The 25,306-nt window shown below is 35.0% G+C and overlaps 1 protein-coding gene across 1 annotated transcript; it reads right to left on the reverse strand.

The window, feature by feature from the left end:
• Positions 1-2,724: 2,724 nt before the first annotated feature.
• On the reverse strand, positions 2,725-21,439 carry LOC103037512 (long-chain fatty acid transport protein 6). Its single transcript, XM_007252443.4, has 10 exons — positions 20,755-21,439; positions 14,338-14,544; positions 12,596-12,754; positions 11,556-11,680; positions 11,113-11,307; positions 10,237-10,327; positions 9,034-9,232; positions 6,528-6,625; positions 5,474-5,604; positions 2,725-4,596 (listed from the first exon to the last, which is right to left on the reverse strand). Exons 1-10 carry the CDS (start codon positions 21,230-21,232, stop codon positions 4,420-4,422), a joined length of 1,860 nt encoding a protein of 619 aa, XP_007252505.2. The 5' UTR covers positions 21,233-21,439; the 3' UTR covers positions 2,725-4,419.
• Positions 21,440-25,306: the final 3,867 nt, after the last annotated feature.

Consider the following 25,306-nt stretch of genomic DNA (forward strand, 5'->3'; position numbering starts at 1 on the left):
AATTCGTGCTCACGATTTCTTTAATTCGTGCTCACGATTTCTGTAATTCGTGCGCACGATTTCTGTAATTCGAGTGAACGATTTCTGTAATTCGTGCTCACGTTTTTATGCGCAATAAGACAAGAAGCTCGGAGGGAAAGGAGCATTTTCTCTCTTGATCTGTTACAGGGGTGCAGTAATGATAATCAGTTATCTACCTTTATAACCTGCTGTTATTAATGCACTAGTGTTACAGTTAGATGTACAGTACAGTGAGCAGATTTTGCCTGGTGGTGGAATCTCTACAGCGCGTGGGGGAGAGCCGTCCGCGGCATCGGTTCCCCCGCCGCCAGACACCTGCCGCGCGCGCAGGTCTTCACGGAGCTTATTTACCAACAATGTAGACAAATACAGTCAATTCCAGTCATGATTAAAGGAAACAAACATTACTAATGCAGGATAACTGTGTGTTATTAAAACCAGATCAAAACAAAGTTATAATGCAATGTGGAACTGTTTATAATTTCTTATTTTCAACAATAGTATAACGTAAAGAAGTATAATTTTATAAATATACAGCTATAAGACTTAGGTCCAAATGTACACTGTAAAAGTTAATAAAGATAATACAAAATTAATGCAAGGTGTGACAGTTGTCTATGAATGGCTCATATAAGACTATATAAAATCAAAATAGCTGGTCTAAAATACTATTAATACAATGTATTAAGATATTTAGTAAATAGGCATTTCATATAATAATTTGGATCAATTTGATAATTTATTCCAATATGTTTCCTAAAATAATTAAGTTTCTATATCTGATGAAATGTCCTGAATATCTGCTTATTCTCAAATCACAGTGTCCTGCCCAGAAACATGCCACAAGCTTCAAATAAAAAAATATAATAATTATAAACTTCTTAAATGTATATTTTCTGAATTATGTGTTTATTTATTATACAAATTATTAAAATATAGATTAAATCTATCATAAAAGTAATAATGATGTAACCAGATTTAAGAAGGTGTGCATTTCCTTGGAGGCTGGCTGAATGTTATTTAGAAATTAATAAACACATTTGCACATTGCATTAACTTTATTTTGATCTGGTTTTAATAACACACAGTTGTCCTGCATCAGTAAAATGTTCGTTTCCTTTAATCATGACTGGAATTGACTGTATTTGTCTACATTGTTGGTAAATAAGCTCCGTGAAGACCTGCGCGCGCGGCAGGTGTCTGGCGGCGGGGGAACCGATGCCGCGGACGGCTCTCCCCCACGCGCTGTAGAGATTCCACCACCAGGCAAAATCTGCTCACTGTACTGTACATCTAACTGTAACACTAGTGCATTAATAACAGCAGGTTATAAAGGTAGATAACTGATTATCATTACTGCACCCCTGTAACAGATCAAGAGAGAAAATGCTCCTTTCCCTCCGAGCTTCTTGTCTTATTGCGCATAAAAACGTGAGCACGAATTACAGAAATCGTTCACTCGAATTACAGAAATCGTGCGCACGAATTACAGAAATCGTGAGCACGAATTAAAGAAATCGTGAGCACGAATTGCAAATCGTTCACTCGAATTAAAGAAAACGTGAGCACGAACTGCTACATCGTTCACTCGATTTAATTATTTTTTTATCCACGGCCCCTCCCGGGCTCCGTAGAATTCACTCAGTCGCAGTTAAATAAACACACTGTCCATTTAGGAATATCTTACACCAGAATTCAAATAAAGTAACACACAATAAAAATGTATGTAAAATATACAAAAACATTGAACACAGCCAATGACACAGGTAAAATTCATTTAAAATTTTATTACAAGAAGACAAGCCTCATTAATGAGTGTTTGATCTGCTATGAATGACCCTTTCTGTTTTAATTTTTCTTTTACTGCTTTGCCAATGTTTGTCGATAATGCTAACATTTAGTGCATGCTTTCTGGAAAACAGATGTAGAAATCCACATAAAAAAATATGAAATTTGCAACGGACTTTTTTATACCCAAACTGAGAATGGAACAAGTAGTTAAACATATGTCTGCACTCCCCCGGAAGTATTGGAACAGTGAGGCCAATCACTTGTTCTGCACTAGACTTAAAACATTGGGGTGTAGGAAAAATGTAATTTCAATATTTATATTTTAGACAAATTTGTGGTTTCAAACAAAATGTGCTATCTTCTAAACTGTGAATCAGATCCAGATGTAAATATCTGAATATAAAAGCTGAAATGTGGACATTTTGTCTCATATTCTTCTTTTAATATCAAACCCAATTGTTGTAAACCCAAGTCTACAGCATAAATAAGTGATTAGGCTTACTTTACCAATCCTAATAAGTAAGACGTAGAGGACAGCGGGGCACAAGCATAAACAGTGTAAAATGCAATTCATAATATTTGCAGGTTTAACTGATTATGCTTTTCATATACCCTTTGCCCTGAAGACATTACTATAATATAAAATTTGTCAATCATAAATATGATATCACTTTTGTGTAATTGAATCACCCCAAATCTAAAATACAGTCTCTACTGTCTGTCAAAATGTACTAAACCTCATGCAGTTGATTTTGAAATTGTATAATGTTGATGTAGGTGAAGTTGGTCCCAAAATGAACAACTGTGGAAAATTGCATGCATGTTTAAATAGGGATAAATAAAAAAAAATAAACAATCAAATTACACCAAATTATATACAGACAAAAATTATGACACAAATTGAGCACAGACTTTAAGAGCAGTAATGATTCATTTTATTTCCAGTAAGCATCTTAAAACAATCATGTCATTAATCTTTTCATCTTAAACAGATGGTTACAATTTCTAGTATGAATTTTTTATAATCATTTGTAATGTAGAAAAATGCAGTTTAGGATGAGTGACGAAAAAAAAAACAGGATTAAAAGGTGATCCAAACACACACCTCCAGATTTAGCAGCAAAAGGTACAGAAATTAAAATATTTTTACGCAGCTTTGGAAACCATGTACTCTTAATACATGAATACCTTGAAAATTACATAAAATAAGAAGCAAGCCAGCATAAGAAAGCCTGGTTTTAAACTAAATATGGTAAGATATTTTAGGTAATTATGGTAAGACTTGTCATTGAATTTCTCTCTGCTATCTCTCAATGAATATATGCAACAGTACAGTATTATGCACTAATCTGTCAGTTTTAAAAAAGAGGCATGTTAAATTTCAAGTATAAAAGGACTGCAGCATCACAATACAAAGTGACTGTTTCCCAGACAACAAGTTCAGGCTAGTCATGATACATTTTTTAAGATAAGCACTGTATATCTTTAGCTAAAATAGTTACGTTTTAGACTTTTTAATAAATACTTGGACATGGATAGTTTAAAATCAACTATACTGGGGTTAAAATGAAATTAAAAGTGCATTAAAAGCCTGAAAGTTAGATTTATGTATATAGGGGATAACACAGGACACACAGTAACTCAGTGATGGAAAGGACAGGATGAATAGGATGTATAGAGGATTAGTTCTCGCATGTACAGTCTGTACTGTATAAAAATAACACTGAAATAGGCCTACTATTAGGAGGGCTAATGTTACTCACAGCTGAGATCACCTACTATATAACAATTTCCACAGGGAATGAAACCTGTGAGTTTTGTCCCCGTTTACACCAGGTCACTTCCTGTGATTTGTATCTGGATTGTATCCTGATTCCATTTTTAGGCCACATGCATTTACACTTGTTAGTCAGAGAGATTCATTTGACTTCTGTGTGGGATGAAATATGCAAATTACCTTTTTGTGTTGCAATTGAGACCCTCCAATGAATAATTATATATTGACCATTTCTCTCTTTAGGGAGAAAAAATATTTTTTTATTTTTATGCATTAATTAATGCATTAATGTTTTATACATTAAAAAGCTGAGATGTGCTTAATTTAGACATTTATACATTTCATGAAGTATACATTCATAAAGGCACTTAATGCACAGTAAAGCATTTAACTGGTTTCTCCTAAGAGAAAATGGTTGAAATATGGTTACTTTATGAAAGGGATAATAAATCAAATATTACTGAGTACTGTTTTGGTTGTACTGGGAGGATTTTTGTTTGTTTAATCCTTCTCATCAGGTTTTCTGTGTTTGTTGATAGTAGACAGTAGCACCATTTTGTTTATATATATATATATATATATATATATATATATATATATATATATATATATATATCAATAAAATGTGTATAAGAAAAAATTTGTTGCAGTTAATATATTATTTAAACATACATAATTTAACTTTACAACTTAAGCCCTGAATAGAACAAATAACAACATTGTCTCTGTATTAAAAAAGAGGGAAACACAACCCTGGGTTTTCCATGTCATGGTGTGAATAAAATCCAAACTCAGGTGCTTCTTCTTTCACCTGTCTCTTGATCATCTGTTCAGAGTCGAATTTTGCCTGTGATGATGTCATCATATAAACTCTGAGAGAGCTGGACGTAGGTTTTCTTAGAACCATCAAGAAAGTAGAGTGGGTCCTGGATGGCCTGTGGGCAGAAACCGTCCTCTACTAGCTTCTTCTTCTGCTGCTTGAAGGTCTCAGTCATGTCCAAGGACGTCTGTAGTGAAGAAGAAACAGTAAAGTTCAGAAGTTTCTTACACACAATCTTGCCTGACTAAATTAAATAGTGGGGGATTAGATAGAAAATAACATTTCATATTGTATCCAATCCCATTTTACCCCTTTTCCTACCATATTTTCATCATAACTAGCATTAAAAACAGTTAGTAATATATATTGGAGATGTTATTAATGAGAAGACTACAAACTAGTTTGGATGAATGAATAAGAGCACTTATAATGCTCAACATTGTGATTGTTTACGGATTAAGTCCAACCAATCATCTTGCTGGTTGTCCTGAGAGCAGGGGAGATCTGCACAAGCCCAGTAGCCATAACAAAGCCAAAAAACTAAATAATTCTGTGCATTATTAAGTCAAACACTACAAACCATGCATTACTTTTTAAACATATTTTTACTGATTTAAAATATATTTCAGAAACTGTAATTTGACCATCGGTTTACAGTACAGGTAGTTTGGTCTTTCCCCATTTTAAGAGATAGGTGGCTGTTCTTGCATGAGTGTAGATGACAGTCTAAATGCATGACTTAAATACAGAATTCAAACAAGAAGCAAGCGAATGGCTAAATTCAGCTCCCCATTACAGAGAAACTAGAAGTGGACGATAATAAGTAAATCATCACCCCTTTTGAAGAAAATAAAAAAAAGCTCTAACCTAAATTAAAGTTCAGGTTGCTGAACTTTACTGAGTCTCTGTTATAACTACAGACTTCCAAGTTTACCTACAAAGCCACTAGATACCACTAGTAGTGTACTAATGAAGTAATGTTTTTTATATTTATTTTTCACCAAGGTTTTGGTTATTGAATGGTTATTCTATGTGTCTTATCTATGAAAACATCTAACACTCACCTGTACTCTCAAAAACCAGGGCCATGAGTATGCAGGAAGATTCTGTACCAAGTGATTGTACAGGCTTTCTCCATCAAAATCATGGCCTTCTTTTATGACTATAGCAGCCATTCCAGCTCTTCCTTCATATCCTACACAAAACATTATTCATTACCATACATAGAATTCCAAATATATAATACTTTGCTGCATCAGGACTTGGACACCTTGAATGCATTGTTTCACAAGTGAGTATATATTAAGCAATAACAGTGCCATTTTCTTCTGAATTGTACTTTATAGTAAGTAGATTTGTTTCTTTGTACTGACAACCACTAAAAGTTACTAAGAGTTTTCCCCTTCTTCTCTAAAGCTGCCATTTTAAGGACAAACACAGGGCATTGTGTGCTAAGTGTACTGTTAACTGTTTCAGACCTGAATTATGTTGCAGTCCTAATGCTGTTTCTGTATGTAATGCACTCAAAAATACGATTATGTAAATGTAAAGTATGTAAAGTATGTATGTAAAGTTAACATTATATTATATTACATATAACTTTTTAAAGAGATTTAAGATTTAAGAGTAAGAGTTTACTCTGCCTCATTAGCTGGGATGCTGCCATCCTTTACTTTATGTCAGTGTGCAGACTAATGTTTATAATGATGTGTGTGGGGCTAAGCTGCTGTTCAATTGGCTGATAAATGTCTTTTCTCAGACAATAGGGCTTAATCTAATTGATAGAATATGCAAGAAAGAAAAAAGACACATCATGTCCATTATAATGAATGCAGAGTCTGAAAGGGTTAAATCAGTGTTTATGCTAATCCAGTATCAGATTGACATTTTCTCTATAAGGAAAGGACTGTAATTTAAAGTATTGTACAAATTACTCATTCTAACCCATTCCACATGTTCATGTGAAACCAAATGAAAATACACCATGCAATAAATTAGAAGGGCCCATACATAATCCCCACTTCTGATACAGAAAGCGATGAATTGAAGCCTGGCGCAAGCTTAGAGAAACAAGAGTGATCTTATATTTAGAGAGTCAAAGAGTCTGATTTTAATCACCTGGAACAGTGACACCATAGACGTTCACTTCCTGCAGGAAATGCAAACAGCCTAAAACGTCCGACACCTCTGTGGTGGCCACGTTCTCTCCTTTCCACCTGCCAAACACACACAAAAAAGGGCTCACATCATTCTCTTTTATAGTTTATGGGAAAATCGGATTTTAATATTTTATAGGCACAATTTACAACCACACTGCAAATCTAATTCATGCTTACAGGTTCATTAACTCAACACTTAATGAATACACAGTTAACAGATTTGTGCAAAGTCAGTAAATAACTAGAACAGAGCTCTTAAAAGGAAAAAAAAACTATTGAGAGCAAATACAGAGCTGTAATACTGGCTTTGTGTCATCTTTTGTCACACCAAAGCACTTTCAATTATTGAACTCATTCCAATGAGTTTATCATCCTGTAGGTGCCAAAACCTGTGTGTGTGTATGTATATATATATATATATATATATATATATATATATATATATATATATATATATATATAGAGTAATATAAAATGCAATATTAAAAGAGAGAAAATGTAGTAAGTTAGTAAAGGGAATTTAAATAATGCACTTAATAATCTGATCATAATTGGATTTCTGCAGCTACCAGATTAATTCAAGTGGTCCCACACACAAACATCAGATTTCGACCTAGAAATATGATTAAAAAGGCTGATGAGAGTGATGATTTTTTCTTAGTAATCAAATTTCTCAGGAATGTTTAAATGGCATACATTTTTTTTCTGTGGTGGGAAGAGAGTAAACGAAAACGTGTCTCTCTGCTTTTACAGCAATATAGAGAAATCTTTATGAAGGTCAAATGTTGCATTCCATTAGAAACTAATAGAATGCAAATCCATATTTAATGGTAAAGTGGATCCATGTTTACAAATGGCTGCAGCAGGAGGTTTGAAGTTTAGATCACATGATTCTGTGAGATTATTGGCTGGTTGCAAAGTAGAAATCGTATTATTGTTCGACTCATGTAAGCCCAGAGTTTCTCTCATTTTCTGATTATGCAAGTGCATGTTAACATGTTGATTAGACTGCTGAAAAAAAAGTATCTGATTTTCTGCAGTTATTAGATTAATTGCATGTAAACACAGTAAATGACCAAGTATGTCATAATATATAGAGTACAATGAGTAAAAGAAAGAGTAAAATAATTTCTTTTGGGCAGATACAATAACCTTTACAAAAAAGAAATGTATTCAAGTGTACCATTAGTATACTTTAAACTAAAATTAAGCAAGTATGCTTTCAGTTTACTTTTTTCTTTTTTGTACTTATCAGTGACATACTAAACATAATTATACTTAAGTATACTTGGCTTATACTAACAAGTATAGAGAAAAGTCTAAGTATATTTGGCATATATTTACTTAATCTGTAATCAAGATATTACCTTTATTACCTTTCTACAACCCTAGAGCAGACCTGAAATTACTCTAGTAATACATTTTTACATTCTATAAACTCATACAGTTAAAAAAACACAGATGCTAAGCACAAGGTCAGTGGCACCACCTCCTAGAACAGTGGGTTCAGGCCCTTAATCAATTTTTTTTTTTCAGATTTTGAAGCAAATCCTCTCCAGACAGACGACAGAACTTTAACCACAGATTTATTTCCACTAAGAGCAGCTGAGGGAAAACTGCGAAAAACATTAACAAGTTACGCAAAGTTAATGCGTTATGGATTTCCGCTGTGAAAAATAGCAGTAAAAGGAATTCTCCAGGGTCTCACTGGCCTACTTTTACTTATAATTCTGTCTCAAAGTTAATAAATGATCAGTTTTTGTTTTTCTGTTGTCAAAGTTGTTGGCATGCAGGACCTGCTAAACCCGAGAAGACAAACGGCTCCATTGTGACCCCTGCTTTCTGCTATCTTCAATCAAGGCCCCAAGCTTTTGACCTGATGACATGCTTCTTAATGCGTCTTTTGTTAACCAGTCCTCTTGTCATGGTGGCCATTTCCCTCCCCATTAACATCCCAGAGACCCCTCAACCAGCCATGGAGGCGGTTCCCTTTCACTCTATTCTAAAGTACATTACTCTCTATTGACGGGCCATCCCCGGGACGGGCTTTAGTAGGGGAGCCTTGCGTCACTGCTGCCATTTTCATGAATGGATGCAGCCTAGTTCTTGGCCTGGCTCTTCAGAAGCGGTGCCAGGACCTATTAGTCTCGGCCAGGGCTTCCACCAGAGCAGAGAGGTTGGGAAGCTGTCTGTGCTGAGCATTCTCATCGGGGTGAGCTCATTCACACGAGGGCTAGAATTAGGGATTAGGGATAGTCGACAGAAGGGCCAACAGCACTGGGAATACAGCAGGATGCTATCAAAGGCCAGTGGACCTTGGAACGCAGGCCTGTTTTGATTAATAGTGGCCCATTAATCTTAGCTTTCAATGGCTCTTTTTGAGGAAATTGCTGTGGAATGTAAAGGACTTTGAAGGACAAGCTAAACAGATTACAGAGAGAAGGAACATGAAGCATTTTTGGTACCTGAATGTGTCTCCAATCCTGTCTTTAAAGTAGACAAAGTCTCGATGGTCCTGCATCATCAGGTCTCCGGTGTTGAAGTATACATCACCCTTTTTAAAAACGTCTCTCAGCAGCTTCTTCTCAGACATGGCCTCGTTACCCGCATAACCAAGAAAAGGGTTGATGAAAGTTATTGGGGCCACCAGCAAACCAGTTTCACCTGAAATAGCAGATTTTCATGTTCAAACTACAATAGATGACTCATATAGGGAAATACAAAATACAAAATGTATTTACTCCAATGAAATAGTAAAAAAATAACCTCAGAAATGATCTAAACACACACACTTGATCAACCATGGATCCCACAAAACCACACAGAGCATGTTTTATTGGGGTGGTGGGTCATTCTAAGCACTACAGAGATGAGCCACCTCATTGTCCACTCTATTACACACTCCTACCCATCTGCTCCACCTTGTAGATGTGAAGTCAGAGACAGAAGCTCTGAATCTGTTGCAGTGACACTGTGCTGTTTAACCCCTTAACAGACCAGCATTTTCTGCCTGATTTTACACACTTAAATCTTAAAGATTTATATTTAAGCATTACATAAAAAGGTTTCATGTTTGATAATACACATAAGTACAAATTCTAATTGTAATATAAAATAGTTTTAAAAACGTAAGTAAATCTGCAATAAAATTGGCACTTTCCTAATTTTCCTAAACAGTATTTTCCTGAATACAAATCAAACATTTCATGTCCTTCAAACGTTTTGTTTTGTTATGTTTGTCTAGTTTTATGTCTATTTTCAAACCTGCAGAATTTGGGTTTGTTTCCTGTTACTGATTTGAAATTATTAAGTGGAGTAAAGAGTGGACAGACAGCTTCTCCAAGTCACCTGTAAGAGTCTTCAAAGCCCTAAAAGTTTTCAGAATGTGAATAACCTATTTTACTGCAGAGAAAGAGGGTTTTGTATCATCTATACTTACAGCCTGTATACACTCCAAGGCCTGTAAAGGGGTTAAAAACTCCAGCAGCACTGCTGTGACTGACCCACTCATACCAGCACAACACACACTAACACACCACCACCAATATCAGTGTAACTGCGGTGCTGAGAATGACCCACCACCCAAATAATACCTGCTCTGTGGTGATCCTGTGGAGTGCTGACTATTGTGAGCATTGATAGTACGGTATATAAAATTCAGACATTACCCTTTTTCACTTTTACACAGCGTCCTGTATCTGTCCGGACAGGCTCATATGTTTCTAGGTGGCATTTCAAAAATTCAAAAGGTATAGTTCTCTGCAACACATATCAGACAAGAAAAAGATATCAGTAAATCATTCACTACACGTATCTTGCCAGTAAGACATGTTACATATACAGCTCTGGAAAATAAAATAAGAGACCCCTTAATGATGATGATTTTACCAAATTGAAAACTTCTGAAATGTAATCAAGAGGACGATGGATGATCACAAGCCATCAAACCAAGCTGAACTGCTTGAATTTTTGCACCAGGAGTGGCATAAAGTTATCCAAAAGCAGTGTGTAAGACTGGTGGAGGAGAACATGCCAAGATGCATGAAACTGTGATTAAAAACCAGGGTTATTCCACCAAACATTGATTTCTGAACTCTTAACCTTTATGAATGTCAACTTATTTTCTTTTCATTATTTGAGGTCTGAAATCTCTGTTTGTTTGTTTTTTATTTCAGACATTTTTTTATTTTCTGTAAATAAAAGCTCTAAATGACAATATTTTTATTTGGGATTTGGGAGAAATGTTGTCCGTAATTTATAGAATAAAACAATGTTCATTTTACTCAAACATATATGTATAAATAGCAAAATCAGAGAAACTGATTCAGAAACTTGGTCTCTTTCTTTTTTTAAAGCGCTGTACTGATTACAATCTATATTTCTGAGCAATATTTACACAATATAATTACTACACACTTAATGACTTTAACTTCTCTAACGTCAGTACCCTTAGTAATGTGGACAGAGCACTAGCCACGGTCTCTACTTAAGGACATTTTCCAGTTAAATTTGGTCAGCCTCAAAGTCTGGAAAACATAATTAACCTTGTTGAAATAACTGGCTCGGCCAATGGGTCCGATTTCAGCGGTGTAGTTCAGAAAGCCAACGCTGGCCTCGGTTAAGCCGTATCCCTCGCGGATCTGGATTTTCCCGAAGCGTCTCGAAAACTCCTTCCACACATCTGCTCTGAGACCACTCCCTGCAGCAATACGCACATTATGGGCCATCTCCTCTGCCGTCTAGCAACAAGATTAGCAAAAAAACAGTGAGTGCAGTCGGAATTAACTCTTGAATAACAAAAAGGGAGATCAATTTCCAGCAACTGCATTAGTACTGTAATCTACTCTTTTTTAAAAAAGAGAATTTTATGCATATTTTTGTTTTAATGCAATGATTGCATATTTATTGTCCTTAAATAAAAACTAATGCAAAGCAATACAAATACTCAAACTTTACTAATAAAGAGTAAAAATAAAATATGCGCTACCTTGGGTTGATTCACCAAGTATCGACAGAGCTCTCCAATATACTGGAACACTGTGACGTTATACTGGATGCAGTCCTTCCAGAACTGGCTAGCAGAAAACTTCTTCTTCAGCACACATGTAGCTCCTACAACACAAAGGCTCAGACTGATGATACATTACAAAAAACATATAACAAAAGTAAAAAAAAAAAAGTTTTCTTTATGTATACTACAGGTGCACCTCAAAAAAATTAATATCATTAAAAAAAGTACTTTATTTCAGTAATTCAGTTAAAAATGTGAAACTCATTATATTATATAGATGTATTACACTCAGAGTAATCTATTTTAAGCGTTAATTTCTTTTATTGTTAATAATTATGGATTACAGCCAATGAAAACTCAAAAATCAATGTCTCAGAAAATTATAAAAAGACCAATTGGTACTTTTGGGAGTGTGCCAACTCCTGCTGGAAAATGAAATTCGCATCTCCATAAAAAGTTGTCAGCAGAGGGAAGCATTCATCATTGCTTTAGCATTCATCAGATTATACACTTAAAGCAAAGACAAGGTTCAAGGATTCTTTGCACTGGTGGAAAATCTTTGTAAATAAGGTTGTAAAAATGTCTAAGAACTCTTTTACAGTGCTTTAGAGAACCATTCTCTTTAGGAATGCAACTATGTGGGTAAAGGCTTCCAGGAATTATACAGGTTTTAAAATCTGTTTGTTACCACACTGCTTCCTGAGCATAACACAGTAAGGGATATCCTGTGGGCCTTAAAAACACTGAACCTCACAAGCCCTACAAACTACCGTGTGTTTTCAGCATGGACGTGCCCTGCTGCAAAACAAACACACTCGGAATTCAAACCTAAATGTGAACCTTTATAAGAGCAGATACTGTTGCAGCATGAGTCTAGAAGCAGCAGTCAGATTTAAACTACTGGAAGTTCCTATTTTAAATAAACTACGTCCATCTTAACTTTCAAAAAATGACTAAACCTAGGATAATAGTACATTCTTTCATCTCTATCTCTCCAGTGCATCAAATTTCCATACCTAGATCAATGCAGCCACCAATACCCAGGAGAGAGGCGGCCATATGGTAAAGAGGAAGGGTCAGATAGATGGTATCGTTTTCGGTGGCTCCACACAGGCGGAGGAAAGCCATGCTCATCACTGCTTTGATGTGACTGACCCTAGCAGCTTTCGGAAGTCCTATGGGAAAATATAGGGCAATCATGAACGTACTGTAAATCTGTTAAATTATACAGGATTACCATATATTACACAAATAACAGGTGAACTTTATTAATTACTGAGAATGAAAATCTGCTTTACACACCTTAAACTAGTACAAAAGTTATTTTATTGTTTTTTATCCAGTGTAGAAATGTAGCAATTACATTGTGTGTGGTACCAAACAATACATGAAAAAAACCTGACCAAGCAAAAGTACTTTATCTAATTACACAGCAGAATGTGCAAAAAAACAAATAATCAATCAATTAATTTATCAATCATTCAATAAACAAACAAGCAAGTCAACAATATTGATAGTTCCTCCTTCCTCTGATAAAATTGCTTCCTCCTTATCTCAATCAATTGCAGGAAAGGAAAGCACACTTATACTTAAAGTGTATGTTGTACTTGTATAATGATGGCTGGTGCAATTAACTGATTGTACAGCTTTGGAAAAAAATAAGAGACCAGTTAAAGATTATGAGTTTCTTTGATTTAACCAAACTAAAAACCTCTGAAATATAATCAAGAGGAAGATGGATGATCACAAGCCATCAAACCAAGCTGGACTACTCGAATTTGTGCACCAGGAGTAAAGGCATAAAGTTATCCAAAAGCAGTGTGTAAGACTGGTGGATGCATGAAAACTGTGATAAAAAAAACAGGGTTATTCCACCAGATACTGATTTCTGAACTCATAAAACTTTATAAATATGAACTTGTTTTCTTTTCATTATTTGAGGTCTGAAAGCTCTGCACCTTTTTTTGTCAGCCATGTTTCATTTTATGCAAATAAATGCTCTAAATGACAATATTTCTATTTGGAATTTGGGAGAAATGCTGTAGTTTATAGATTAAAACAACAATGTTCATTTTACTCAAAAATAATCCTATAAATAGCAAGATCAGATAAACTGATTTAAAAACTGAAGTGGTCTCATTATTTTTTCAGACCTGTTTTTTAAATACATCTTTAAAAGCCCAGTTACATCTGTTTTTGCTATAATGAAAAACTGAATTCATCATATTGTATAGAATCGTATTATACATAACGTTTATACAATGACTCCTAAAAACAATGTGTATTAAATGCTCCAATTCATTGATTCCAAAATTCTACAACTTTAAAGTGTAAGTAATTTTATGGTCACAGAGCCTGCGGAATTTTAAACTTGCCTTAAAGTGAGCATGTCCAATGGCCTAAGCACAACTATAAAGCTATAAAAGCAAAGCCGTTACAGCCTAAAAGGGGAACTAGATCAGCAATTAAACACAAAAAATTAAATAGGATTTAGCGTTGTCTGTTTGGGGCTACATGTGCATAGATATTCTATACTTATGCAAGCGGAAAAAAAACGAAACATTTAAAGATATATCACAGGGCCCACTTTACAGCCAAAAAGCAAGAAAGCAGTGAGAGTACATCCTGCATCTGCCAAACTCTCGCTGGGAAGTTCATGGACAGGGGTGGAGCCGCAGTGTATGTTTTTGTACACAAAATTCCACTAACCAAACCACATCCTCAACCCGTTAACAAAAGGAAAACAGCTGGGCAGTACCTGTGGTGCCTGAAGTAAAAATGAACAGGAAGTTGGACGTGATCTTTGGCGGCGGCACGTCTATTTGTGGCTTCTCCTCTGAGGCTGATTCTACTTTGTCCAGTAATGTGTTGACTTTGTGATTTGAGGAGTTTTCAGCCATCACCCACACATCAATAGCGCTGTCTGAGAGGGTTGGAAGAACGTCGTCCAGAGAGCTGATTAAATCTGCAGAGGACAAAAGACAAATAAATAAATTTTAAAAAGAATAAGAATATACTTGATCAGTATATTGATTAAACATTGCATTAAACAAATGCATAAGAGCAGATACATGTCTCATCTGCAACAAACAGCCCAATATAACTGATATCGTAAATTATAAAAGAATGTTACTGTAAGACTAGTGGTAGGCACTATGGCCTTAAAATAGTATCACAACATTATAACATTTTCAAACAAAACAATGACAGTTTTTGTATTTGTCTATTCTGTAAACAAGAAAATTATTAAATTTGTATAAAACAACAACAACAACAACAACAACGTGCAGAACATTTATAGTGTCTGTATATAAACTGCAATATATATAATTACACACAAATACCCCTATACAAGTTTCAAAGTGAATAGCAATACACAGCTCTGGGGAGAAAAACAAAAAGAGATCACATAAAAATGTAAAAAGTTTCTTTGATTTTACCAAATTGAAAACCTCTGAAATTTAATCAAGAGGAAGATGGAAGATGGATGATCACAAGCCATCAAACCAAACTGAACTGCCTGAAGTTTTGCACCAGGAGTGGCCTAAAGTTATCCAAAAGCAGTGTGTAAGACTGGTGGAGGAGAACCTGCCAAGATGCATGAAAACTGTGATTATTCCACCAAATATTGATTTCTGAACTCTTACAACCTTATGCATTATTTAAGGTCTGAAAGCTCTGCATCTTTTTTAGTTATTTCAGCCATTTCTCACTGACTACTTCCACAATTTGTATAGTTTTTGTATTCATATATTTATGTATATATTTTTAAATCTCAGTTTAGAATCTTACATTTCTTACTTTGCTCTCTTATTATACTACACCTATTGTTTGTTTCTACTGTGTTGTGTAACTGCTACTGGCTGCTAAATTTCCTTCGGGATCAATAAAGTGTCTGTCTGTCTGTCTGTCTGTCTGTCTGTCTGTCTGTCTGTCTGTCTGTCTGTCTGTCTGTCTGTCTGTTTTCTGCTATGAAATGCTCTAAAAGACAATATTTTTATTTGGAATTTGGGAGAATTTTTTTTGTTTTTTTGTAGTTTAAGAATAAAACAACATTGTTACTTTTATTCAAACATATACCTATACATAGAGAAACATCAGAGAAACTGATTCAGAAACTGAGGTGGTCTCTTTATTTCAGAGCTGTATACAAAAAAAAGATTTCAAGACAGAATACCACTATTATCACAATAGAGATTTTTTTTGTAATTGCTTTAGAATTTCTAACAACATCATTGTGTATGATACGACTAGTTACAATTATTTACACAAAAAGAACTTTGGAAGCACAAGAACCTCTTTCATACAGTCCTGTGGTCTGCAGTGTGTGTGATTATTCCAACCTTATTTATGTAGTAGGTTACTGATCATCCCAGAGAAAGTTCCTCAGTGATGTGCTACATTCTTCTGTAAGTGTAGGCTCCGGGCCAAGCATTGTAAAGAGAGACCCAGTAGGAAAGACTAAGTACGCTGAAGAACTGAAGCGAACAGATTCACTTCTCGCCTCATTGGTTTTAAATAAGACAATGAAAAAAAGTTTCTATTCAAAATGTCTAAATATGGCCAATACTGAATGGACTGTCAATTCCATTTTGGAACAAGACCCATCACAGAGCTGCATAACAATAGCCAGTAGACTGAGCAGTGCAAGAGCCCAAATACTGTTTGCCTCTAAAGCTACAGTAGTATTAATGTGGTCAGTTTCTTGGACAATGATTACTTCTTGTGGTGAACTCATATATAGGTTTAAGTTGAAGTTAAATTTTGATGTGATGGCACTTCATTTGAGATTTTGCTTCTGTAGAATTCTGTGGAAAGAAACGTCCTTTTAACTTTGTATCATTTTAGTCATTCACATTTAGTTCCTACTTAATTCACCCCGTCCACTTTTTTAAGATTGATTGTCATTCTGCTCCGTGGGCAACAGTATTGTTTTAGTGTTACTTATGTATATAATTTATTTCAAATTTTATCCTATTTTCTTCCCAGTTCCCAGTCAGTTGTGATTCCCATTTTCACTAATAAAGCCTCCAAAACTAGGACAGTGAAGACATGTTTCCTCCAACACATGTGAAATCACCCACCACCCACCACCAGCCATTGTGCTTGGAGGAAAGTGCAGGAATCCAGCTCTGAATGCACAGCAAACAGATGCCTGTGCTGACCACAGGAGTGAGGTAGGAGTGAGGTAAGAGAGTGCCATGTACCCACTCTTAATGAAGGCATGTCCAACTGTGTTCGCTCACACTCCGGCTGCTGATGGCAAGATGATTAAAAAAAAGTATTTGACTGAGAACAATAGTCAAACATTTTTCAATACTATACAGAATAATTTACACAATGTTCTGAAAATAACAAATAACAAAAAATCTGCCTCAACCCCCTCCTCCCAAACTAACATCCTATAAATACAATCTCTACCTTGTTCACATGTCCATGATGAGTCTTTGCAACCCTACTCCAACCCTTTTCTAACCGGCTCCAATTAAGCTGATCGGTTGCCCACCACAAGCAGAAAATCACCCAAACTGCTGCCCACTGTTCTTGAAGTTTGCTTATCATTATTACATGGAACTAACTAGCAAAATAGTTATTAAAAAGAACCATATACAACATTTCACACATTTAACTATGTGAAAAAAAAAACTAAATGAAACATTGAAAAGATACTTCAGGTTGTCCTGGTTCTTTATTTAACCCTATACTGCCCTTGCCTTTACTAATAAAAAAGATCCTGGGAATTTTCATTTTCCTTGTGCAAATGGAGTTTTTACTTTATAGTTGTTTCTGGCAGCTATTTCTTCTTCAATCATTATTTTCAGTGCTGTTTTAGGCTGTTCTACTCACTCGTATACTTTAAAAGCAAAACCCAGATGACTAAGCAGCACAAGAGCTCCAACAACAAATGTAGCATTCATGGGACCAGTTTCCTGGACATAGACAAAGGCTAGTCTTACACTCTTAAAAACAAAAGGTTACAAAAGGTTGTTAGTTTGGTCATACAGGGCTTCATGGTTAAAAGAGTATGTTCACTCAAATAAAAAAACTACTTTGAACTACCATAGATTTATTAAACGCATACTTAAAATTAACCAGTTGTTCTTTCAATGTTTCAGGTGGTCTCTATTTGCAGATTAGTGAAAACTTGATTAGCTTACATGGCTCATTTACAAACATGACTCGCTACAGAATGGGTGTAGGGTTCTTTTAGTGTTATTGACCTGGAAATCAACCATATCAGGAAATCAGTATTAGGAATATAAATAAATGTCTAAGCAATTCTAGTTCCATGCCTGTGTTACCTTCTGGTTCTCTCTAGGCTGTTCTAGTCAAATTTGTTAGAATCAATAGCCACACTATTTCTGTGTCATATTTTTGGTATTCTAAACTCTAGATCTAATTCCATCTTTTTCTCACTACTGGCATTATTGTTCCTATCATCACGTCACTAAACCTGAGCAAAACAACAAACTTATGTGATGGTACAGTGGCTTCTTATCAATGATTATCAAGCAATTTTGACCAAAAGACGATGAGTTTCTAAATGTGAGTCATGGTCATGGTTCCTCCTAAGGTTTCATCCTCCAGCTTTAAGCACATTTTTCCTTTTCTCTGACACCCTAGGTTTGGGTTTTGTGGATATATTGGGGAATTGCAGATTTTTATGAAGCTGCAATTAGTGATAACATCTGTTATAAAACACAAAAAATTTGATTTGTTCTGATTTGTTTTTACATTTGTAAAAAATGTAATCAGACAAATCTGGATCAGTTGTCAGATTTATCTAGATATGCCTTTTGTGTCCAAATCATAGTTGTTTAAATCTCATACAAACACTAACATTGTAACAGTTTCCAAGAGTTTCTTGGAATTAACACATTATTACAAGTATATAAGAGATTCAACTGTCTTTCTGAATTTTATTTATTTATTATTTTATGTGGGTACATATTTTTTGTTGTTGCCCCAGCGCTGCCTGTTTGAGCTCTATGATTCTTTTAAGTGTTTTTTTATAGATTTCATCACATTTTGAAGATTATTTAAAATCATTTATGGCTTTATGCTTTATGCGTGTCCACGAATTCCCTGCCAGTCTGTCACCTTGGGATAACTCAGTCTCTTTACGAAAATAACATCAGCAACATTACAAGCTTTATACTGCATTTACAGTTTTTAAACTAAAGACACTTGCTGTATAATCAGGAATTAATAATATAAATTCACCTAATATTTCTTATTTTTCTAAAATATTTAGCTGAAGTAAAGCTTAAGCTGCCTATCCTGTCGTGATAAAATATCAATATCAATGTAAGTATAATCATTTATAAAATCTAAAAAAATTGTGTATGTAATTCTCTAGTGCAAAGTGGTACTGGCTTTGAAAACCCATATATGTTTCCTGAGGACAATAAAAAAAGACTTAAAACTAATCTGATCTAATCTTTAAAACATAACCAGGTCATAATAAACTGTTCAAAACTGATCCGTTACACTCTGTGGGTGGAGTTGGGAAGTTGGGAGGAGTGGAGGTCAGAGCAGCATATGAACAAAAATAAAGAGTGTATAATCAGAACTGCTGTTCCTGCAGCCCTGTACTTAAGACTTAGAAATCCAAATAAATATTTTAACATTAACCCTCTGAGGTATGGTGTTGCCCTCAGGCAGCAAAGCACTTTTGATTATTACACTGTACCATTATGATTTAATATATAAACGAAGTATGTTTAAATTCATATTTTAAAGCATATTTTGACTATTTTTGTGACCATTTACTCCCCAAGACAGGGATTTTTATATTTGTTGCCTTGATGTAATAATATTAAGTTTTTAAAAGTTACTTAATTTAAAAAAGGTATTTAAGTCTCAACTGATTCCCTGCTCAGCACTGTAAAAATATTAAGCAAGTTATAAGTTATGACCTTTTTCGTTTTCTGAACTCAAATAAAAATTGGAATTAAATGAACTTGAAACTGAGAACTATAGTGAACACCTTTTCCACTGGCTCCTGCAACCATTAACTTGTATTGTGGGTGTGTCTCTTTCACCCGTTCACTCCCCATCAGTGTGTAGTTGTTCCCCCAGGCTACCTTCACTCATATTCATGAGTATATTAGGAACCAACCTTCACTTATATTTTATGCAAGGGTTAACTGACCAGCCTGGGTGTTAATGGCTATATGGGTAAGTTGGCATTTCCTCCATAAATGAGTTCCACTTGTATGTAAAAACTCATTCACTGAAAAAAAGCAAACCTTTTTTTTTTCTTTAAATGTGATTTTTAAATGCACCCTTAAACATAGCAAACTAATCACCTCAACGTACTTTTTAAGATTCTTGTTAAAATTTGGCGCAACTAAATAATTTGTGCTGGCACAATTTACAAATTGTAGTTGTTTTTGAGTTAAGCTGCTGATACAGAGCTCTGAAAAAAATAGGGGACCGCTTCAGTTTCTGAATCCATTTTGCCGATTTTGCTATTTATAGGTATATGTTTTAATAAAATGAACATTGTAGTTTATAGAATAAAACAAAAGACAACATGTCTTCCAAATTCCAAATAAAATAGTTTAGAGCATTTATTTGGAGAAAATGAAAAATGGTCAAAATATTGAGAAAGGTACATTGCTTTTAAACCTTACATAATGCAAAGAAAACTTGTTCATAGTCATAAAGTTTCAATAGTTCAGAAATCAATATTTGGTGGAATAACCCTGGTTTTTTATCACAGTTTTCATGCATCTTGGTATGTTCTCCACCAGTTTTACACACTGCTTGGATGGTTGTGATCATCTATTTTCCTCTTGATTTGGTAAAATTAATGAAAAACATCATTATTAAGTGGTCTCTTATTTTTTCCAGAGCTGTGTGTGTATATATGTATATATATATATATATATATATATATATATATATATATTTTTTTTTTTTTTTTTTTTTTTTTTTCCCACACAGTTGCCTACTCTTTAATTCGCTCTCAACAGCACACATCTACTCGGTATGCACTCTACAGCTAAACAAGCCACAACAAGCTTCTCTTCCTTACGTCATTCACATTCAGTAAGTGATTTAGGGGGTGAGTGTGGGTTATTCAGCTCACTGACTGACAGCATTCCCCTTTAGAGCAATTCAGCAGCCACACTGTAACTAACCCCCACTGTAACACCCGTCTGCCTACCTGCGCCCACCACCAGCGCCCTGGCTCCACAGGTCTGGAAGCAGTGCCTCAGCGCTTTGGGTTTTATGTTGGAGTTGAGGAAAGCGACCTCGCAGCCCAGCTTGCAGAGCCCGAACCAGACGCACAGAAAGTCCGGCTCGTTGCTCATCCACACCGCCACAATATCCCCGTGTTTAAAACCCGCCTCAGTCCTGAACACGCTGGCAAACTTGTTGCTCCGCACGTCCACGTCCCTGTAGGTGAAGACCTGCTCCTCAAACACTATGAAGGGCTTCTCGGGCGTCTTCCCCGCCTGCAGGAGGAAACGGTCGAGGTAAGTGATAACCCCCCGTCTCATCCTCGACATGGTCGCCTTCCCCACCATCTGCAGCTTTAAATAATAAATCAAGTCGATCCAAAAGTAGGGGTAGAACATCCTCTGCCAGACCCAGAGGGCGACCACCCCCGCCAGGAGCGTGGAGAGAGTCCAGCAGATCATGCTGGATAGAGAAAAGCAGTCGTTACGTGTGTTTACAGTGGTTTACGCTTGAAGAGCCTCTGAGCGAAGCTGCAATATCTGTGGAGCTGCAAAACATTTAAATGCCTTCACGTGTCACTGCGCATGCTCAGTCTCAGCCTATACAGCACTTCAGCCACTCCGTCTCCGACTCTTGTGTGAGTGGGCGGGAAGAAACAATGTATCACGACATTTAAAGATGATACATGTTTATTATATTAAACTAGTGCATCTCACAAAATTAAAAAATATATTATTTAAAAGTTACATTTCATTAATTCAGTTCAAAATGCGAAACTCATATTATATAGATGTAGCTATTATACACAGAGTAATCTATTTTAAGCGTTTATTTCTTTTATTGTTGATTATTATGGCTCACAGCCAATGAAAACCCCAAAAAACAGTGTATTAGAATCAAATTAGAATACTATACAAGACAAATTAGTACTTTTGGCAGTGTAGACAGTGTACTAAGTCCTGCTGGAAAATGAAATCCACATCTCCATAAAAGTTGTCAGCAGAGGGAAGCATGAAAGTGCTGTAAGATTTTCCGGGAAAACAATGCACTGACTTTAGACTTGATATAACACAGTGGACCAACACCAGCAGATGACACCAGTGTGTTTTATGAAGTCCAAAATCAGTGCAGTGTCTACCAGGAGATTTTACAGCACTTCATGCTGCCCTCTGCTGACAATTTTATAAAGATGTGAATTTACTGCCAAAAGTACCAAGTGGTCATATAAGATTCTAATTTTCTGAATCACTGATTTTCATTGGCTGTAAGCCATAATCGTCAACAATAAAAGAAATAAACTCTTAAAATTGATCATCAATAGATAATGTCGCTTTTAGAGCTCCCAAAATCTTAAATGTTATGTTACTATATGACAGATTACTTAGCCACTCTGAATGTCTTTATTTAAATCTCAACCATTCATTCTCAACCAATCTCAACCAGAAACTGAAAAACGTACTGCTAAGAAAGTCCCTGATGAAAAAGTTTTGTCACAGCATGATCCTGCTTCACAATTGGGATGGTGCTTGCTGAGGAATGACAGTGTTAGGTTTGCTCCACACATATTACTTATAACTTATAAATAAAAAAAAGTTATTTGTGCCTTCTGCATCACCCCAGCTTCTAAAATAAATAATAATTATATGTACTAGTGCTGGGTGATATGACGTAAAATCAATATCACTCTTTATTGAACATTTTACCTTAATTACAATTAATGTAGTTATTTAGTTTAACCTGCTTGATGTGGAAGTTTAAGTTTTTCCTATTTTAGATATGTTTTTACTCATCTATATTAAATGTGTCTTTAAAATGTGTCCTTTATTTATTTCGTTATTATTTCTAATTTATTATCTAAATGTTTACAATTCCATTTTAAACTGTAAATGCTCGGCTGCATTGTAAATGAGGGTCACCCTTAATGTAATCATGAGTGAAAATAAAAGTTGATTGATTGATTGATTGATATACTCTCAAAAATATATAGAAACTGTTTTACTAGTTAGAACACAGTTTTACAGTATTTGTAAACAGCTTGTAACCCCAACTATAGAAAATCTTACACAGGTTTAAATGAAGTTTGCTTCTTCAGCCACAAGGGTGCGCCATAGTACAAGAAAAGGCATATCTGCATTGGCGAAACATATGCTTTGCCATTGTTTTGCTACAGTGTATTTGGATAGATACCCTTTTGCTGCAAAGAACTTACTTGAATGACTAGCATTATATATAATTCACTAGTAGTAATAGTCCTAGTAGTAATCACATTTGCTGTAGCATTAATTGTGATAACTGTATTTATGTAATATTATACATATTTAGATAAAATGGAGGTGAGATCTACTGAATTATATTATAACTCTTAAATAACTTATTTTTTTAAATGCATTGCTATATACAAATGTCTTGCTAACTCCTTTTAATTAATAACAAAGAACGACTCCTAGTGGTCAGTTTTTTTGTTTGTTAAATAAGCATTTATTACAGTAGATAACTTTTTGCTAGGACAGTGGGACAGGAGTTTATTGAATAGCCAAAAGTATTATGACATTAAGACCTTTTCTGTTAAGACTACAATGGTGACATTAGGTTAACTCTATTACAAGAGAATCATGTTTTACAACATGTTTTGCAACACGTTTTGCAACATGGTGTCCTGTATCTTATTTAAATACATTAGCCAGTGCCCAGCTCTGCTTCTGCACGTCTGACCTCTTAGCCTTAACTTAACAGCCTTGCTCTAATGTTTACATGTTCCTGACTGCTTTGATTAGGTGGATCAGATGTGCTAGATTTGGGTTGGGCTTAATCTCTGCTGAGTGCTGAAGACTGGCCTCCGGTGGCTGATCTGTGAACGACCCAATGCGAACGAGATTTACAGTCACTAGAACACCCCATAATACACATTATTACTTTCAATTGTAGCAGTATGATCTGAAAAATGATGATAAAGGTTACAGCCTTGGGTGTAGCACTGGGACCAACAGCATTAAGGGGGAGGCTCATGGACCTGATAAGAAAAAAAGAACAGGATAATACAGTGTATAATACTGGACCGCCTACACTCTCTTTACCCCGCCTATCACTGTGCACTAAACCGCCACTGGAGGACACGCCCACAGAGCAAAAATTTGCTTTCGCCCTAATATCATACTGAAGTTAAGCTGAAGTTTTCTGTAAAACATTTATTCCTGCGTATAGTTCAAGTGTTAAGTGCACACTTGAAGGCAATGTAATAATAAAGTCAAATATTAACTTTGAAATTAAATGTCTAGCTGCATAACATACTTTATTAGTTTACCCAGGCCATGTAGGGTTTTTAGTTGTGTATGTGTACATTTTACTGATAATGTCTATATGCATTAAAACTAAAACTTGTAAAACCTAAACAAAAAACTAAAATGTAGACATATAGTGCAAATGTATCAAATATATATATATATATATATATATATATGTATATATATATATATATATATATATATGTATATATATATATATATATATATATATATATGTATATATATATATATATATATATATATGTATATATATATATATATATATATATATATGTATATATATATATATACATATATATATATATATATATATATATGTATATATATATATATATATATATATATATATATATATATATATATATATATATATATATATGTGCTAGCATTAAATTGTGGCTCTGTGGTCCTCTTGTCACCAGGGTGCAGATGTATAAAGTACTATAGACCCAGACTTCAGTAAAAGTACAAGTGCCCCAAAAAATGTGTTCCACACTTCAGTGGAATTACTAAAGTATTGTATTATTAACTACTGAAAGTAAAAGTACAGTATTGTGTTATGTAGTTATTACATAAAGCATTCAGGTTTGCAGGTTGAAAGGCAGACTGGGAGCAGCTTGTTTTGCTCAGTAATTATCGAACCCGGTGACAGTGCAGAGCATCTACCGCTCTGGCTTTAGTGATAATGTTTGGGGTTTGTAATGATTTGTAACATTTTTATAACTGTAACAATTAACAATGCAGCACATACAAATGTATCAGAGTAAAAGTGTATTGAAGTAAAATAATACTTCAGTAGATACAGATACAGCATTTTAGCACGTAAGTACAGCAGTGAAGTAGTTTTACATTTGGTTATTATACTCTGCTATCTCTGCTAGGGTGGAACCCTCAAATTTAGGACTTCAGTAACTTTAATTAAAATATTTTTGTATTATATGCTTTTTAAAGTCTCTTTTTTTCTTTGCTTTAAATGGACATATATTAACCAGAATTATCATGCTGTGCTTTATTGGGTACATTTGCTGTATTTGTTGCACTGTTTGTACTTGTACGGTTCCGTTTTTCTGTCGGTGAAACTCTCTGTGTCAGTACTGCCTCAACCTACTGAATGACAAGCCCACATCTGAACCACATGGCTCCTTGGATGACACACGCCCACTCTCTGTAAAGCCACGCCCCAGTTCGAGCCTGGTTGTACAACAACCAGTCACGTGACCCCCAGCGCCTTTC

This window comes from Astyanax mexicanus, chromosome 20 (genome assembly GCF_023375975.1).
Source record: "Astyanax mexicanus isolate ESR-SI-001 chromosome 20, AstMex3_surface, whole genome shotgun sequence".
In the NCBI taxonomy this organism is placed as follows: Eukaryota; Metazoa; Chordata; class Actinopteri; order Characiformes; family Acestrorhamphidae; genus Astyanax; species Astyanax mexicanus.

Coding starts and splice junctions, on each gene's coding strand:
- LOC103037512 (XM_007252443.4), bottom strand. CDS start 21,232: ATGATCTGCTGGACTCTCTCCACGCTCCTGGCGGGGGTGGTCGCCCTC. Junction 11,681..12,595: donor TGGTGGCTGCATTGATCTAG/GTATGGAAATTT, acceptor TTTGTGTTGTAG/GAGCTACATGTGTGCTGAAG. Junction 4,597..5,473: donor CCTGGTTTTTGAGAGTACAG/GTGAGTGTTAGA, acceptor TCTTCACTACAG/ACGTCCTTGGACATGACTGA.